Source organism: Gopherus flavomarginatus, chromosome 6, assembly GCF_025201925.1.
Source record: "Gopherus flavomarginatus isolate rGopFla2 chromosome 6, rGopFla2.mat.asm, whole genome shotgun sequence".
NCBI lineage: Eukaryota > Metazoa > Chordata > Testudines > Testudinidae > Gopherus > Gopherus flavomarginatus.
Genome location: NC_066622.1, coordinates 26104621 through 26123710, shown reverse-complemented (window position 1 = coordinate 26123710; position 19090 = coordinate 26104621). Strand labels below are relative to the sequence as shown.

The 19090-nt window shown below is 38.6% G+C and overlaps 1 protein-coding gene across 1 annotated transcript in view; it reads left to right on the top strand.

Moving 5' to 3' along the window:
- Window positions 1-234: 234 nt before the first annotated feature.
- The window catches only part of CCDC66 (coiled-coil domain containing 66), an 87551-nt gene continuing 68695 nt past the window's right edge, over window positions 235-19090 (top strand). The window contains exons 1-10 of the mRNA XM_050958493.1: window positions 235-382; window positions 1978-2042; window positions 6553-6575; window positions 8779-9223; window positions 12568-12736; window positions 12922-13025; window positions 14455-14588; window positions 15987-16163; window positions 16765-16896; window positions 18706-18959. Of these exons, the coding sequence (XP_050814450.1) occupies window positions 372-382; window positions 1978-2042; window positions 6553-6575; window positions 8779-9223; window positions 12568-12736; window positions 12922-13025; window positions 14455-14588; window positions 15987-16163; window positions 16765-16896; window positions 18706-18959 (1514 nt within the window). The 5' untranslated portion in view covers window positions 235-371. The remainder of the gene's footprint in view (window positions 383-1977; window positions 2043-6552; window positions 6576-8778; window positions 9224-12567; window positions 12737-12921; window positions 13026-14454; window positions 14589-15986; window positions 16164-16764; window positions 16897-18705; window positions 18960-19090) is intronic.

Genomic DNA, 19090 nt, shown 5'->3' with positions numbered 1-19090 from the left:
GCAGTTCCGTATCTAGGGCAGCCCCATGGGCGCGCGGTACCGCCAACGCCGCGCCCGGCGGCTGCTGTCGGAACGGCCCTGCGAGGCCCCTCCGCCACCCGGTCAGCAGGCCGGGCCGAGGCGAAGCTGCGGACTCCAGCCCCCACAATGCCTCGCACGCAGGCGAAGCCAGCCCCGCAGTGTAAGGGGCGCTCATTGGCGGGAGGGCCCTTGCCTTGGGGAAGCCTATCACCTCTCGTCTCATTGTGCGGTGGCAGCAACCGACGTACACACACTGGGGTTCCAGGCAGCGGCGTCCGTCTCGCTCCAGCCGCGCTGCCGCCTCTAAGAGGGTTGTCGCCGCATCCCGCGGGTGTAGCAGGGGAAGGGCCATGAACCTGGGGTAAGCAGCGCAGCGCCCGGCTTTTGGCTCCTCTGCGCTGGGCGTGTCTGTCCACTTGATCTGGCTCTTCAAAATGACCCGCTCCCCAAAGCCGGGCAGGGCTGTGCCTCGCCCCGCCTGCGGCTAACGGGCTGCTACAGTCAGGGCTAGGGCCTGCCCAACGTTGCCATGTAAAATGTGCGACGTGACGTATCGGCACCTGGGTTTGTTCTTTCAGGTGATGTCTCAGAGATGCCCGGCAATGTCTGATGAGCCCACCTACCCCTCATCCCCACCGCCTAGTCCATGTTTTGTTTGCTCTTTGTCCAGCGTGTTTAGTGGGTTACTCTGGGTACGCTATTCTGTGCCTCAGGACTCGGTGTAAAGTCCCTCCCTGGGACTGCGGCTGTCATAAGCCTTAGCGTGTTATAAGAGGTAGTGGCTAGGAAGTAAAAAATCCGCTAGGTAAGGGAAGGATTCTGACCTTTAGCTGTCAGCCTTTACTCCCAGTTCTTCCAACTCGGATTTTCACGTGTGGTTTTTTTTCCCCCCAGTAAACACTACTTTAGGTGGCCCATTAGTGATGCTCTCAGTGGTCAATTTATGTATATTCTACTAATTTCACTTCAGTTTGTCTCAGTATCAGTGGCCCCAAGAATTCAGAAATCATGATTCAGGCCTAAAACATCGTGATCTTAGCATAAAAACAATGAAGTTTTTTTTTTAAAGTGTTCTTTTTATTTACCTTGTAGTATTCAAGCATTTAGGGTTCATGTTTTCTGGCTTTTCTATGCAACTATGAGGCCTAGAAAGCTACTTTTTTTTTTTTAATGAAAGCTAAGATTCACAGATTATCGGATTCTGACAGCCAGGGTTCCAAGAAAAATACCATGAATCAAAAGAGCTGACAACACTTCTGCCTTAATATTAGGATTAATATCTCAAACTATTTTTGTTTTCAGTAAGAACTGGGATTTTAGTAAAATAGAGTTAAGATGTTTAAATGTAAGATTTAAAGAAAAAATTGTAAATCTTTAACATTAATTTTCATTCCCTGGAGGGCTCCCTGGTGTTTTTCTTTATTTTTGAAGAATCCTCTCTCTCAACGGTATGGAGTATATTAGAATATGAAGACAATTTAAATTTTTATTTAAATGACAGCTAAGTACTGTTTTTAAAATGTTGTCTTCCACCTAGTTGTTGCCATCACTCAGGCTTCTTCGGTGCTGAAATTAACATGGTTTATATTGTTTAACATACTGTTCTTTAATTCACCACTTTATCAATTATCCCATTACCCATCTCTTGGATCAGGTCAGAAATCAGACATGACAAGGTACGAATATATTGAAATTTATCAGCCTAATTTAGATATATATTGACATGTACAGGCTTAAAAGCACCAGCACTTGAGTAGAATGACTATCTCCCAATATTTGCATATTTATAAGAAGGAACTGCTTAAGTTTGTATTTAATATAAACATAGAATATGAAATGGTGATATGAGCTAAGTGTCTTGAGAGCACCTCTCTCCTTGTGCCATAATCTCACATACTTTGCTGATGATGATTTCAGGTACAGAAGAGGTTAGCTGTTTTTGTTGTTGTTTTACAGAGATGGATTAAAGCTTGAAACTGAAATTTTGGATGGAAAACCTCGGTTAATTTTGGCTTCATATGGTATGATTTTTATTATGTATAATCGTTAAGTTCAATTGTCTCTAATGCATTTAAAATCTCCTTGAAGATCAACAAAATTGATCATATCTTGTTATAAAGGTTAAGTATTAATGTTTTGTATAGTGATATGAAAGAAATATTCAAGGTTTTGATGAAATATTCTGTACATTGTTGTTTATGGGTCCTAATATTCACCAAAATGTTACTGGCATGGGTTCGTATTTGACTTTCCATAAAGCATGCATTCCCAGCCATATGTACTGTCTAACAGTAATGGTTTTGATCTTCACAAATATTGATCAACTGGCAAAGTCTAAGATAGTCTCAGCTCATCTCTCAGCAGTCTTTTGGCTCTTCTTGTGCATCCAGAGATAGATTGACCTGATTTGAGGAATACTTCCATATCGTTACAATGCTGTATTTAAACAGAGGGAGCATGTTAAATTTTTTTTTTTGTATACGTGGTTCCTTCTAAGTTGCAAGGCACTGCAGCTTTCTCTGAGGTTTGGAATGAGTCACTAACCACAGGACAAAACTTTGTGAACATTTTTACTTTTAAAAACCAAAATATTTAGGCCACTTCTCATTCTTGCTGATGAGATGCAAAAATCTCTTTTCCAATATTTGTTCATTATTAAATGGCTTGAATGGAAAGCATTGCTTTTACAGTAATAACCGAGCATCAAAGTATATGATCATATTCTGTTAAGAAGGCAACTGGGAACAATTTTGATTTCTTGAAGGGTCAGCTATCCATATTGCTGACTAGCATAGGTATTAGTCAAAAAAATATAAACGCAGGATGTCATAAGTGGAATGGACAGTAGCACAGGTAAACTCAATAAGTTGTGCAAGTCATTCATAAAAAAACCTTAAATCTGATGTTCAGAATAAAGCACTGCTAATTTATATCTAAGTATAAATCCCCTTTCCCAAAATCTCCCAGGGTTCACTACATAGCTGCCAGAAATCTGAAGATCTCTGCCTTTTCCCCTCTCTTTAAAGCCATCTTCCAGGTTCTGCATTTACCATATTTTTGTCCAGGGAAGACTTTATGGGATTACTTTCTGAGCTTATCAATGCCAGTCAGTCTGCTGCAGACATTGTTAACCATGCTTCCCTCCTCTTCTCTTTTCTTCAGTTTCCTATACAATATTAAAATTTCCAAACAGCAGTGGGACTTTAATCAGGAACATCTTCTGGCGGCTTAAGGCACCCAGTTTCAAATAAATTATTGTGTGTGTCATTTACACAGTAACAGTGGAGAGAATAAGCCATTTAAATGAAAAAGAAAATGAGATTGTAGAGTCAGAAATAGAGGCAGGGAGATTCAAAGTCAGGCATACTGGCTAAAGCTACTTTGAATTCATTATTTTTAAATTGAGTAGATTTCAGGATAATGGTGCCCCTAAACAAAGGATCTTTACTTGTCCCTCATATAGATGCAAACTGTGCTGCAGTTTTTCTGGCTGAGTAATCCTCTAGCCAGTTGTTCTCAAACTTTTGTATTGGTGACCCCTTTCACGTAGCCTCTGAGCGCTACCCCCCATATAAATTAAAAACACACTTTTTAACATTTAACACCATTATAAATGCTGGAGGCAAAGCGGGGTTTGGGGTGAAGACTGACAGCTTCCGACCCCCTATGTCATAACCTCACAACCCCCCGCGGGGTCCTGACCCCCAGTTTGAGAACCCCTGTTCTAGAAAAACCCTAAAGTCCACCCTTTCACAGTAAAAGGAAGTCCACAATAAAACAAATACTTACCAAAGGCATCTTTCAAGGGGATGTTTCTGCTCCTCACTGGAGAGATGCTGTTAGCAGCCCTGTTCTCTGCAGGTCTCCCTCTTACAAAGCAGAACAGCATCACAAAAAATCTTACTCCCTCCAGTTTCTCAGTGTTATGAGGGCAGGCACTGTATACTCATGCCTCCTGTCCCAGCATTCCTTGCTATATAGCCTATTATTCCCATGGGCTTTCTGAGAACTGCAGTTCCTGCTTATTTGGTTCTGGGTTGGTGAGCAGAGCCCACCAGGACAACAAACTCCCTCTTCTCTCCTCCTCAAGTAAGGCAAGAGGCCACAGAGCCTACTGGGAACTGTGATTCCAAAATACCTTCATTTCAGGCTGAAACTGAAAACAGACTTGGGGCCTGTCCTTAAGGGACAGCATACCTGGTTGCAGGGCCTTAGGAGCATAAAAATTAATGTAAATACGAATGTAAGGATATTTATCTAAAATGGAAAATCATTATCAATGAGGCTGTTTCCACTGGGGTCCTACAAAGAACTCTCCTTGACCTAGTGCTGTAAACAATCTTTATCAAGGATCTGGAAGAAAATATAAAGTCATTGCTGGTCATATTTACATGAGTAGGGCCCTACCAAATTCGCAGCCATGAAAAATGCACCACGGACCGTGAAACCTTGTCTTTTGTGTGCTTTTACCCTTAACAGATTTCACAGGGGAGACCAGTGTTTCTCAGATTGGGGGTCCTGACCCAAAAGGGAGTTGCAGGGTGGTCACAAGGTTATTTTAGGGTGGTTGCAGTATTGCCACCCATACGTCTGTACTGCCTTCAGAGATGGGTAGCCGGAGAGTGGCGGCTCTTGGCTGGGTGCCCATCTCTGAAGGCAGCGCCCTGCCAGCAGCAGTGGAGAAGTAAGGGTGGTAATACCATACCATGCTATCCTTACTTCTGCACTGGTGCTGGCAGTGGCTCTGCCTTCAGAGCAGTGCTCCCTGCCAGCAGCCACCACTCTCCAGCAGCAGTGCACAAGTAAGCAGTACCGCAGCCCCCCCTATAATAACCTTGTAACCCCCTCCCAACTCCTTTTTAGGTCAGGACCCCTACAATTAAACACCATAAATTTCATGATTTTAGCTATTTAAAATCTGAAATTTTATGATTTTTAAATTGCTATGACTGTGAAATTGATCAAAATGGACCGTGAATTTGGTAGGGCACTACACGTGAGACAAAAATTACAGGAGCGGTAAATAGTGAAGGGGACAGGTCAGTTATACAGACAGTCCTGAGTGCTTGACAAGATGGACTCATTTGAACATATTTTTTAAAGACTTACAAATAAATGCAAGGTCATACGTCTAAGAACAAAGAATGTATGTCTCACATACAAGATAGAGGCCTGTATCCTGGAATGCCGTGACACCAAGAAGAACTGTAGGGGTAATAGTAGATAATCAGTTGAACATAGGATGCTGTAGCTAAGAGGATGAACACCATCCTTGGATATATAATCAAGGGAATATCAAGTAGGAATGGGGACATGATATTACATCTGTATACAGCATTAGTGAAACTATTATGGGAATGTTGTATTCATTTCTGGTGTCAGCACTTCAAAAAGTATGTTGAAAAATTGGAAGGGGTCCAGGAAAGAGCTACCAGAATAATTCAAGGTCTGGAAAATATGCTTTTTAGTAAGAGACTAAAGAAAATCAATCTATTTAGTTTATCCAAAAGAAGGTTAAGAGATTACTTGATTACAGTGTACAAGTATTTACATAGAAAAGAGATTTCTAGTAGTAGGTTCTTCTTTAAATCAATCAGTAAAAGGGCAGCTTAGTACGTGGCAAGCCAGGGGTGTGGACTATACAACACACTAGTCTACCACATACTAAAGGCTTGTCTACATGGTGCGGAAAAAGTGCTCTAGAGGAATGCAGTTTGTAGAATGCTCTAATGCGTTGCGTTCTAACTGCCACCAGTAGAACCTGCACAGAACTCTTTATCATCTCTTCCTGAAAGTCATGTTGCTTTTCTTCAAATTAAACATGGCTAAAAATGAAATTTCCAAAGCTTGGCTGCTGGAACCATGCATATTATCGCAAACTAGGTACCTTTTAGAATGGGCCAGCAGGGTCTATCCAGGGCAGTTAGCGTGCTCTACATATCCCTCTAGAGCGCTTTACCATGCTGGATAGGCAAGCCCTAAGTGGACTCTGCTGCTGCACACTAAGGACAAAGCGCACTTTGGAACTTTTAGTGTGCAGTAGTAGGGTCCACACAGCGAGTCACTGTACAGCAAGCTAGTGGGCCGTACATTCATGCCATGGCTTGTTGCTCACCAAGTCTTTGTGTGGACAAGCCCAGAGATTTAATAAGATCCTGTGGTTAGAAGCTGAAGCTAAATAATTCAGACTAGAAATAACATACACGTTTTTTAAGAAAGAGGGTTATTAACCATTGGAACAGCTTACCTAGGTTTGTAATGAATTTTACCTCAGTTGAAGTCTTTAAATAAAAAGACTGGATATCTTTCTAAAAGTTTACTGCACCTAACAAGTTTTTGATGCAGAAATTACAGGTAAGGTTCTTTGGACTGCATTAGGCAGGAGATGAAACTAGGTAACTGTAATAGAATAATAGATGTTAAGACTAGGTGGGACCATGAATTTCTCAGGATGTGGTTTTCAAGGAAATAATCGTTGATTATTGAATACTTTTCTCATGTCTATATTTTGTTTTATTTGTTTTACAATAGGTAAATCAAAATCCACAGTTAAGGTAAGTGGAGTAATGGTTCCTTGATTTTTAGATAAGAACCAAAAATACAATCTATCTTTTCGAAATGTGTTTCAATAGCGATTTTTGATGTGTCTAAATATCTGTTGTCAATGTTAACTATGAAAGAATGAAGTTCCATTGATAAAACTCATTGTAGCTGACAAAATAGGTAGGATTAATATGACTTGAACCCCTCTATCTCTGGAAAATAATCTGCATGCAATATGCCTAAAACATAAATTCTTAGAAGAGAGATTGAAAAAAAGACAGTAGTACAATGAACCACATTGGATAACGTTCTGATAACCACATTGGATAATGTTACTTTTTGTATGAACTAGGAGCAAGATTTTAGATGGAGAGGCCAAAGAAGAGGATGTTTCAGTAGTTAAGGCAAGAGAGAACCAAAGCATAGACAAATATTTCAGCTGAAGGGACAATGAGTGTGTGAGAGAGAGATTTATATAGTACAGAACAAAATAAGGTTTGGCAACATACTGATGTATGGGGAGAAGAGGGGGAAAATATGCATGGTTCCAGCAGCCAAGCTTTGGAAATTTCATTTTTAGCCATGTTTAATTTGAAGAAAAGCAACATGACTTTCAGGAAGAGATGATAAAGAGTTGTGAGCCTGAATAGAGGGGGAGAGGATAGTAGTTTATCTTGGGTAAGTGTGTTTTTAAAGAATACTTACCTGAAAACTGTCTTTTTCCCCAGCACCCACTCTGCCTGAGCCCTTCACACCTGATCAGATAAATGTGACTTGTAACTAGTCTAGTGCCCTTGTATTTATGATGCTTACCCAGCCGGAAGACATGAATACACTCTGTCCCATGACATAATATTGAAATCATTGGGCCCATTATTTGAAAGGAGACTAGATTAGGCCTGGCGTGCAAGAGGTTAAAGAAAAATTATCCTGTTTTGTTCACCAAAGAGTTTGAAAGCTGACAGTTGAATGCAAATACATCCTAAATTGGTACTTCTGATCAGAATCAGACTGTTAAAATTTTATTCTGATTTTTTGCTAGCAGCAACCATAATGCAGAAGAGGCATTATTATCTCTAATACCAGCAGTATGGGACAAGTAACCATACTGTAAAACTAATTTCCATATTGTTGCTTTAGACATTCATATTCAGATTAAAAAAATAACAGTAATGCACATTTGGAGCCAAATCCTCCTTTCATTTACATTAGTATTCATCTGGAGTCATTCCGTTTAGTGAACTGAGCTTCTACTAATGTAACAGAACAGAATTGGCTTTTAATATTTAGATATGTGTGAGGGTTCCCTCCCCACTCTGAACTTTTGGGTACAGACGTGGGGACCCGCATGAAAGACCCCCTAACCTTATTTCTACCAGCTTTGGTTAAAATTCCCCAAGGCCCAATTTCCCTCTTATACCTTGGATTCCACCACCAAGTGATTTAAACAAACATTTAGGGAGGGCCACTTGGAGCCCTACCTTCCCCAAATATCCCCCCAACCCCCTACACCCCCTTTCCTGGGAAGACTTGAGAATAATATCCTCACCAATTGGTACAGGTGAACACAGACCCAAACCCTTGGATCTTAAAACAATGAAAAATCAATCCAGTTCTTAAAAGAAGAATTTTAATTAAAGAAAAGGTAAAAGAATTACCTCTGTAAAATCGGGATGGTAAGTACTCTACAGAATAACAAAAGACTCAAGAACACAGAGTATCTCCCCTCTAGGCAAAACCTTAAAGTTATGAAACCAGGCATAAACCTCCCTCTTACACAAAGAAAAACACAAGCCAAAATAAAAGTAAACTAATGCATTTCCTTGCTAAATACTTACTAATTCTTTAGGAGTTGGATTACTTGCTTCCTTGATCTGACTCTGGCAAGCACACAGAACAGACAGACAAAGCTTTCTCCCCCTCCCCCACCAAGATTTGAAGGTTCCTTGTCCCCTTATTGGTCCTTTTGGTCAAGTGCCAGCCAGGTTACTTGAGCTTCTTAACCCTTTACAGTCAAGAGGATTTTGCGCCTCTGGCCAGGAGGGACCCCATAGCACTGTATACAGCAAGGTGGTTACCCTTCCCTTTATATTCATGACAGATGACAGATAGAAAAAGTGTGCTTTTACTACCTGAAGGAAGGAAAAGACTAAGGGCACATAGTTTATTTACTTTAATATCCTGGGAAAGATAAAACTGTTATTGTTTTAACAGATGGGTAATAAAGCTAAAGTCCTCAAACATCCATTGAGAACAAAACAGTCTGGACATGTTCTGAAATCAACACAAAATTCCTGTGTCAAGCATGAACATATTTTAGCAAAACCCAGAAGTGGATCAAGATGGTCAGCAATAAAAGGTGAAAAAAACTGTGTGACTTTGTCATCATCTAAAGATTCATCAAAGGAATCCTTAAATAAAAACCATGCTTTGATTATCCAAAAAGACAACACAACCGGAATGTCTGATTTAAAGAACCCTAATAAAATTGCTGTTAAAAAGCCCAAACAGAAGTCTCAAAAAACTCATATCTCAGGTGAAGATCTAAGGAATAATTTGGTGTGTTTAACTCAAGAGCAACTTGAACAGATTCTGATGACTGTAAAACAAGGAACCAAAATTGAGTCCCAGGCCCAGGAGGAAAAGCAAGAAGAAACAAGTAAGATATATATCCTGCAGCAAAAATGAAATTTTCTCTTACTGGTAGCTTTTAGAAGGTTTGTATTATGAAAATTAATAGCAGATTTTTGAAATAAAAATGAAATGATTTAACTTTGGATTTAAATTTCAGGGAGTCTGTTCAAACATTAAATGCACAGTTTAAAAAAAAGTTATTTTGTATATATTAAATGTCAAAGGCACTTTTTGAGTAAAAAGAAAATATTTTAATTTATTTTTAAAAGGAACATTTTCCATTATAAATTAAAAACTACAAAGCCATCTCTAAGTTATTACTGTGAATTTACACACTTGTTAAAATTATCTTCTGATATATATTGTCTTCAGTTATGTAAAGACTCAGTCAGATACTTGTGTTTTGTTGGGAAACTAATTTCTCTCAGGTCTGTTTTATCTAAATGTAGAAAGATTTACAAGTCGTTCCTCTAAACAAGAGGCTATCTCTAGACGTGGAATACGGTATTTAGACATGATCCTAAAATACATAATTGAAAATCCTCTCTCAGGAACGTTACTCAAAGAAAGTAAACAGGAAAAGATCACAAGTGAGTAGGGATTAAATCCTCCCTCCCAGAGGATCCAACATAGAACTGTTTTGGAGCAGACTTGTTTGGGAGGGTAAGTGCTGTATTTGGCCCTGATCTTGCAAATGTACATCCATTTAACCCTTTGCACAAGAAGCTGATCTGATCCACTACAGAATTCATTAAGAAGCATCACTAAGTGAGTGTTTGTGGGATCTGGGCCTTTGACAGTTGCATACATTTGGAGATTTTCTTTTTCATGTGTGTGAGTGAGAGAGCAAAAGAGAGAGAAATATTTGGAAGTCTGTGTGCCCAGTTAAAAAGACCTGACTTATTCCACTCCAAAGCCAGTTTCATGCTCCAGTGGATTGTGTGATGGGTGTAATATCATAGTACATACTGGAACATATAATGAAGTTGCAGCTCTGTTGGCTTCACTAGAGCAACACCAGTTTATGCCAGCATTTGGCCCTAAGTGTGTCTGTTGAAAGTCTTAACTAATATGCCTAATATGACTATGTTCAGTGATGAGGCCACTAGTTCATTAGAAACTAAACTGAGGCCACCAGCTCATTTCAGTTGCTATGAATCTGTTCCTGGTTCCAGCTAGTGACATAGGTGAGCTGGATTATTTTAAAATAAAGCTAGATTTGACCCTGACAGTCTTCCCACAAGGAAGTAATACCGTCACTTTAGGATCTATGCTTATTTTACTAAGAGAAAAGGTTCATATAGCCTATCCATGTGTGAGACTGACACAGAATCTATGAGTGAAACGATCATATTGATAAAACCAAATTAGCCAGAACAAACTGATTTTCCCTTAGTCCTGTAGAAAACATTAGATAATATTAAGACTATTGGTAAAAGTTGATTACATATCACCAAGAGGAAGAGGAAATCAATTTTCTTGTTTCATTCAGACATTTCCTGAGTACCTGCTACATTAATCAGAATTATACTTGGAAGTCAGAAGTCCAGTTTGACCACACAGGATATGAATAACTCCCATTAATGCCAATGAAAGTTATTCTTAGCCTGCATGTAGGGGATGGGTGAGTGTGCGCGCACATGTGCATGCAAGATCTCATCTTTCAAATTTAGGTCCTGATCCTAAAAGCCCTATAACTCCCCCTAAAGTTCCAGCTGTGGATTGATGCAGGATCAGCTCCTTAGTTTTGTAGCCATAGTTGCTTTTACAAAATGTATGTTAAGATTGAGATTATGAAAAAATTGGTCTAATGGTTTATCAGAGGAAATATAAAAGCCAAGGTTTTTTTATTGCTTTTTGGAATGAACACAGTATCTATATTTTACACTGAATTGTTACATATGGGATTGTAGTTTAGCTATCAATACTATCATAACTATAGCTCTAATTGAAATCAATATCAGATCTGGGTCAATATTTTTAAATATGTCATTAGGAACTCTTGATTATGTGAAGCAATGGTATGTAAATAATTCTAGGTTTGGTTTAGCTGTGAAATGGAGCAGCTGGCAAATCTGTTCAAACTAACTGTTATTGCATACTGCTTTATTTTCTATTTTAAATATTGTCTTCGATATTTTTGTACATTTAAGGTATTTTTTTAATCTGAATATTCTTGCCTATATTTCTGGGGAAAAAAGCACCCAACCACTTTATGTATTCTATGTTTTCGAAAATGATTATTTTTTAGAGGTCTACTTTTGTGGTTAGAGCAAGGAAGAGTGATGGAGATAACTGCTTTTAAAGCTATTGGAAGTTGTTTAATCCCCTGTGTGCACCTGCAAGAACAGACATCTTACATCTGTTTTCCCTAAAAACAGCATCTACCATTGATTTTAGTTTCTCTACTTATTACATTATGAAATCGGTAAAACTGGGCCTAAATAAATAGGTTGAAAAGAGTTACTGTTCCATGTCTGAAGAGTGTACCCTCTTGAGACACTTTTTAAAAAAAGTTTGTTTTTGAAAGAGGTACAACTTAAAGATTTTGACCCTCTTTTGAGACACGAGTTTAGAGTCTCCTAGCATGTTAAGAGTAGTTTTCAGATCATTTTAATGACACCTTGTTATTAGTATTATGCATATCACAGTAGCACTGTGAGGTCCCAGCCAAGATCAGGGATATTGTAATAGATGCTGTTCGTATACATATTAATAAACAGTTCCTATCCCAAATAAGCTTACAGTTTCAGAAAGGAAAAAAAAGGGTTTGGGAGAAAGGAAGCAATATTTATCCTTGCTTTACAGTTGCAGAACAGTCACAGAAGGATTAAGGGACTTGCCCAAAGTCACAAAGTAATTTGTAGGACGACTGAACCAAGATCTCCTCAGTTCTAGTCCAATTCCTTAACCACAGTGCCATCCTTCCTATCACATTCCCTGATGCACAAGATAACATCTTACTGCAAACACATTTACCAGAGTTTGTGCCCTTAAAATAATTAGGTTACTTAAGAATATTCTAAGTAGACTCTTGGAAAGCAAAATTGCAAACAACTCCATCAACATTTAGTGCAGAATTGAATCATTTTAGGCACTGCACTGTGTTGAAGTTATGTGGCATTGCACCAGGCCAGCAGGAGGTCTGGAAATCATTATACCTCAAGGAGACAGAGCTCGGGAAGTTCTTCCATTGCTTAATGTCACTCCCCTATATGTGCACTCCTTCTGAGGTGCGGTACTTAGTAGTGTTCACATGAGCTTCCACTAATTTGAATTAGCCAGGTTCTACTGTTCATATAAACTATTGTATACAATGTGGAGTGACAGTCGAGTGCAATATTTATTAACGTACATTTTACTTTGTAGGCCAAAACAAAAACTCCGATAGTAGCACTGCTGCTAATCAGGCCTCACAAGAGGAAAACATTATGGGATTACTCCAAAAAGCTGATGAAATTTCATCTGTTCCAAATGAAAATAATTATGCCTCAAGCAGCAAACAAGCAGCATCTGAGCAGACTGAACAGAAAGTTATGTATGTAGATCTGTTAATTAATCAACCAAAATATTTTTTTAATTCTTGTATCCTATATTAAACTTTTAATATGAGTACATTAGTAATTAAATGGAACCTGAGTACTTCCAATGCAAATTAATAGCTAATTTAAAATTAGCTATTAATGACTTTTAAAAATAAATTAATTTTGTTTTTTTCTTCAGTAAAAATTCATGGAAACCTGCTGACATGTTTAGTACCCTAGGTGAAAGAGAAGAGGATAAAATTTTGTTAGATGCAAAGAAGTCCCAGTGGAAGAAGGAGCTAGGTATGCATTACAATATAATTTGCCATATTTCTATTAAGCAATGTATTATGTTGTAGCGCTGGTCACTTAATATAGACAAAACTTCAATTTGTTTCTAGTTATTAAGGTTTAAATCTATTGATATGACTAAAGTTTAAAAGCATTTTAAATATTCTCTATCAGTTTGTGTTTTCTCTGTAAAAAAAACATTTGCTTGAGCTTCTAATTAGACTTGACTAAAATAGCTTTTTATTTTTTAAAATCTTTCCTTGTTTTGTTTCAGACAGAATTTACATGCATGTAGATAAAGATATATTCATCCTTGCACTGGTGGCTACACCAGGGCAGGAACTGACAGGAGTCAGCGTATGACTTGTCTTCCCTATGCATTATATACATGGCTAGTGGAGCCCTTAGAGCAGGCTAAGGCATTCTACATAACTTTCACTCCTTTTGCAGTGATCAGGGCACTGGTCCATCCCAGTCATTCCCCCTCCTTGTTCTTAACACACCTCCTTCCTCCTCTGGTCTGGTCCTATCTGGAGAATGCTTCTTGGATGTGGACCTCCAGCAATAACAGCACTGAGGCTCTCTGTGCTGCAGATATTCTCCTGAGGCCTGCCCTTTGGTTCTTTTGCTGCACCCTAGCTGGCTCAAAGGGGTGTAACATAGCACTGATCCACAGGTTTTCAACTACTACTGCAGAGTCGTCAGGTAAAAAGCAAACACTGTTTTGGTAAGGAGAGGGAAAGCTGTAGAAAGGGATATGAATTTGGTACCTTCCCCCATTTTAAATAGACTTGTAGGAGTTTATACTCAGTCATGGCATCCAAATTCTGAACACCATTGTGGTGTAAGCTTTTTTTTTTAAAACATAACTATTGATATTTGTCTTTGAATCAATGTTTTCAGGAGAATAAGATCATCTAAGATTACTGGAAATTCCTAATGGAATAACGAAGCCATTAATTCCTATAGAGCAGATTTTGTTTAACCTGGATGTAAACTGTCTGAACAAAAACCCCTCCAAAATCTCCCACCATATTTCTGGGTTTGATCCTGCACGGTGATACACCAGTTCTAAAGTGGTGTAACTTACTGGGTTTCAGTATAGTCATACTGGCACAAAACTAACAATGAAATGAGGAGAATTCAGGACCTGTGCTATTTCTTAAGCAACAGACACAAGATTTTTGATAAATATAATATATATATAATATAAATAGTCCTTAGTTGCCTACTGTTTCCACATCCTCTGCAGCCATATTTCTCATAGGCAGAGCCTTTCAACACTTAGAACAAACATCTGGTTAGAAAGACTAATCAGGCAAAGCCCAATTACCGTCTTAAGTGGCTTACACTATGTTTTTATATTACCACATCACATATTACTCTTTTTTGAAATTGCAATTATTTATATTTACTTATTCTAAAAAAAATTGTTTTAAAGATGAACAGATAGCTTTAAAGAAGAAATTAAAAGAAAGTTTGGAGCGACAGATGAAGTACTACCATTGGGAGAAAACGGATGGTGATGGTGATAAAACCCATTTGGAAAAACTGAAGCCAGTTAATCAAGCTAACGTAAGGCTAGCAAGGAACCATTCAATAAAAGAAATGTGTGTCTTAGAGAACAAATTGATTTTAGTTTTTTTATAGTGCTATATTTTGTTCATACTTCAAAATTGCTCTATAAGAGCTTGTTTTCAATGTGTATCCACTGATTACTTGTAAAATCTGCATTTAGGGATAAATGAGGAAGTGGGTATTCACCCACGAAAGCTCATGCTCCAAAACGTCTGTTAGTCTATAAGGTGCCACAGGATTCTTTGCTGCTTCAACATACAAGTCGTGTTACTAGGCCGTGCACATGTAGATTCCCTTCCCTCTCCCTAGTAGAAAAACGGTAACAGAGATCTTTGTATGTCTTAACAGAGCCCTGAAGGACCCTAATATGAAGCCCTTACTGTGTAGGTGGAGGTGGGGTCGGGGGAAATGGCTTCAGTGATCCCATGTCCACTCTCTCTGGTCTGTCTTGCATTAGACACCCTCAAAGTTCCCACGGAAACCCTATGTAGAGCTTCTTGTTGAGTGAAATTGGCCTCTTAGCCTCATACTTTGCCTATTGCCTATAATTTGTGACTTTGTTCATACTGTAACTATCATTTAATTTCTACCTCTGTACTTTGTTCATTCTGGTGTTTCTTATTAACCTTTATTCTTAATTTGTTGACTTTTTCCTCTTTCATTGTTCTGTGGTTTGAGAAAACTAAAACAGTATAGTTATGATCAGTCAAGCAATACTTAGGTTGTTCATTAATTTTGGTGTTTAACACATTTGCCCTTCTGTGCAAGTACAGTATGTAGAACCAATTAGATTAAAGACAAATTCAACTATAAGAATCTATATATCTAAATCAATATTTAGTTTGAGAGTCTGACTGGGATGGATCCTCTACTAATAGAAATGAAAACAAATCCAGTCGCTCTATCTTAATCTTATCCAAGGATGTGGTACCTAATATGTCTTGACTTAGGAAGCATGACTTTTTCGGAGGTTTAAACCTGATAAGTAAGTGATAATGGCATCCTTTTGGGAACATAACCGGGGTGGACTGGGTTTCATGCTATCCATTTCATTGGACCCTGCCAAGCAGAATTCTCCAGGCTGTAGCATCTATCAGCATTATGGCATAAGTAGGCTATTGCTTTCCTATGTAGCATTCAGAATCCTTTGAAAGTTATCCATCTTGGACCCCAAGAATTGGGATTTATTTGACTTTTTTTTTCCTGACGTGTTGGAGAGTGGTAATTGCATGTATATTATATATTTTTGGTAGAAGTTTCTATGAACTACAGCTTGAACAAACCTAAAATACAATGTATTTAAAAATACTTTTAAAAATGTGTTTTATATTGAAACAATCAACCCCAAAAAGTTAAATTGAGTATTTTAAATCACCAAGACACTATTATTTGCAGATGACATTTCCAGCTGATTTGAGCATTGCTACTGAGGAAAACCACATTTTTAGAACCACTTTGGTCACAGAGGCTAGTGAAGTTGCACCCAGTGTTTCGAGTGGACCAACTGCTCAGTCGTCTAGTTTCAGTTCTCCTGACTTGCCAGCTGCCATTCGTACAGCATTTGTTTTAGGGGTAAGACTAAGTTGCATGTAGTATGTTGTCTCTAAGAAGAATTTACTATTGTGGGTGTGTATCTGCATTAAGCAAGCCTGTTCCAAACTTTATTCCCTCTATCATTTTTATTGCTTCATTTGAATACACTGTTTACAAGGATATTGATGTTATAAGGTGTTTCTGTGAAATCATGCATTTTTAGTAGATTTTTAGAGCTGATGTTAATAGGATTAACATCAAGGAAAGTACTTGATTTGTGAGCCAATCCCTGTATGTAGCTCATAATACAAAAATGAAGGAAAATTAGGAGGTTAAATAAAATCTAGCAAACATGTAGAAATTAACTAGTGCTGAGGATATCAATAGAAATAAAGATGAACAGAGAGTTTATCAGCTGCACTTTATAGTGAACATTCTGAAGACCTTGGTGGGAAAATTAATTTGGGCCAGATTGTATTGAAAATGAAGTCTATTATTTTACGCCAGATAGAATAGCAGTATGTGAAGTAATGCAGGTATTCGTGAATGGCAGTACTACTTAAAAATGAGAAATGGGGGCTGAAGAGAAGCAGGCAGTTTCTCTGCTACAGGTAAAAGAGCAGTATCTGTGTCATTTCAGGAAGCTGCACCAGTGGAGCACCCCTTTAGTGCCATGAAACGAGAACAACAGAAGAAGTGGCTTCTAGATCTGGACAAACAAAAGGAAGAGGCTAAACTACGAAAAATAGAGGAAAAACATAAGTTATCAAAGGTAGCTGTAATTTAGAGGGATGATTTGGAATAAGAAAAGGTCTGTTTTTTAAACTCTCTCTTTCAATTCTGCTTAAGTGGAAGTCTATCAACAAATTGTAGATCACACCAACGCTGAATGCCTGATAATAAGCATCCACAACTCCTGTTGATTTTGGTGGGAATTGTGGGCACCAGATACCTCTGAAAAATCAAAGGTGAAATCCTTGCCCATTCGAATTCAGTGGTAAAATTCCCATTTACTTCACAAGGACCAGGAGTTTACACCAAGTCTTTATGACATAGCTAAACAACCAGCCAGTAACAGCAGAAGTAGCATTCTAGTACTTTGACAGCAAAGGGAACAAAGAGTCCATTCTAAGTCAGCTCATATGTGTGTTATTTCCGTAGTCCTTCTGTACATTACACCGAAAGACTTAAAGAAAAATTCTTTCCCCAAATACCGTGCTGTAGCTCTTCATCTGAGTCAGACAGCTTACCTCCCTTAGGGGACAAGAAACTCAAGGAAGAGTGGGAGGAGGATTGATTAAAAATTTTTCAAATTTCCTTTTTTGCCCTGGACTCCTTGCTTATCTTGGCTCTCTAATATAAGACTAAAACTTTCTGCCAGAGAAGAGGATTTATGCTTCTGGGAACTGACCCCGTGCAAGATTTTATATGAGATGTGATAGTTTCTTTTCTTTAGAAGGCAAATACTAAGGGAACATTCCTCCTCAATCCTTCCAAAAAGGCAATTCCTTTTGGAAGTTAGGAGAGTCAAATGCGAAAACTGTATATATACACACCCATAATAGAGAGAACCCACAGGGGAAACCTTGGTTCCTTTGGCTTGTGTGGGTGTCATGTCAGAATGCCCATTTGACAGACTAGGGCCAAAAAAAAAATCTCTAGGTGGTTGTGTGGGAGGGAAACAAGATACCTCTTCCTCAAAAACCTCAGACAGCACAATGAACAAAGTACCAGTGCCTGTGGCCAGGATCTTTGTGATTCGTTTAAAGTGCATGTTTGTGGAGGAGACTGAAACTCTCTCTGCAAGGACTTCATACATGGAACACCTCTTGTTGTTGATGCAGTGTTTCTGAGCTGGCTCTACTGCCTGGGTGAGAAATTAGGGGGAAGGAAGAGAATTCCTAGTAGCGAAGATCCCTGCACCTAGCATGCCGACTGCTGTCCCAGAGTGAAAGTGCAGGGGGATGGATGTGGGCTGGTGAGAGAGGATACGAACACTTGCTCTGATATGTGCCCACAAAAAATGTTTAAGAAAAACTTTCTGTCACCCAAAAGAACTGGCTCCTGCCAATCATTCATGCTGCTAGAGAATATCTGGGGAGCAAGACAAAGTTGCATGGATGAGTGACTAGAGTGGTAACCAATAAGCTGAGCAGCTTGTAGGACTAATGGACAGCATAAAAAATAATATACATCAAGATAAGGTTGCAGAGAAAGCTGTATGGAAAACCCTGTACTAGTATTAACTTATTTTATACAAGACTGAAAGATTCTTGACAAATTTAACTTTTTCACTTGTTAGTTTTTGAGTCTTGCCATTGCAAGTTTCAATGCATTATAAGTGATTTTTCACCAAAAAGATTTGGTTTTAATTTGGTCTGCTTCAGGTCAGGTCACTTTCATATGAACCCAGTTTTCCTGTTTCTAGAATTAACTACTCTATGTGGCACAGCACCATAATAGAGCTTTAAAAACACAAATCCTGCTGTTTAGCTTTTATCAAAATATTTAGTTAAAAGTACTTTGTGATAGTCTAACTGAGTGTATTTCCATTTTTTTTAATTGCTTCATATCTGTTTAGGCTGAGGAGCATGAGAGATGGGCAATGCATTTTGATTCTTTAAAGAACTACCCTCGTGCTAATCCACAACACCCCATAAATGGAACATACACCAAGCAGCCTGAAATTCTTTGCCTGTCCCCCGAATGTCAGGCCCTGACTGCTGCTGTTCATCCTTTTACACCTGCAGCTTTAGGCCATCTCATGCATTCAAAGGTGGAGAATGTAGAAAAAACTGTTGAGAACACTACTTCGGAACAAAGTCAAAAAGCCAGGTGAGTGAACGTCTCAATTACAGTAGTCTTGCCAATCAATTCATTTCTGGAATATCTTTAGAAGTTAGTAAGTCTTTGAAGTAGTATTAAATTTGGTATTTACTCCTCTCTTCAGGAATTTGTATGGTTCC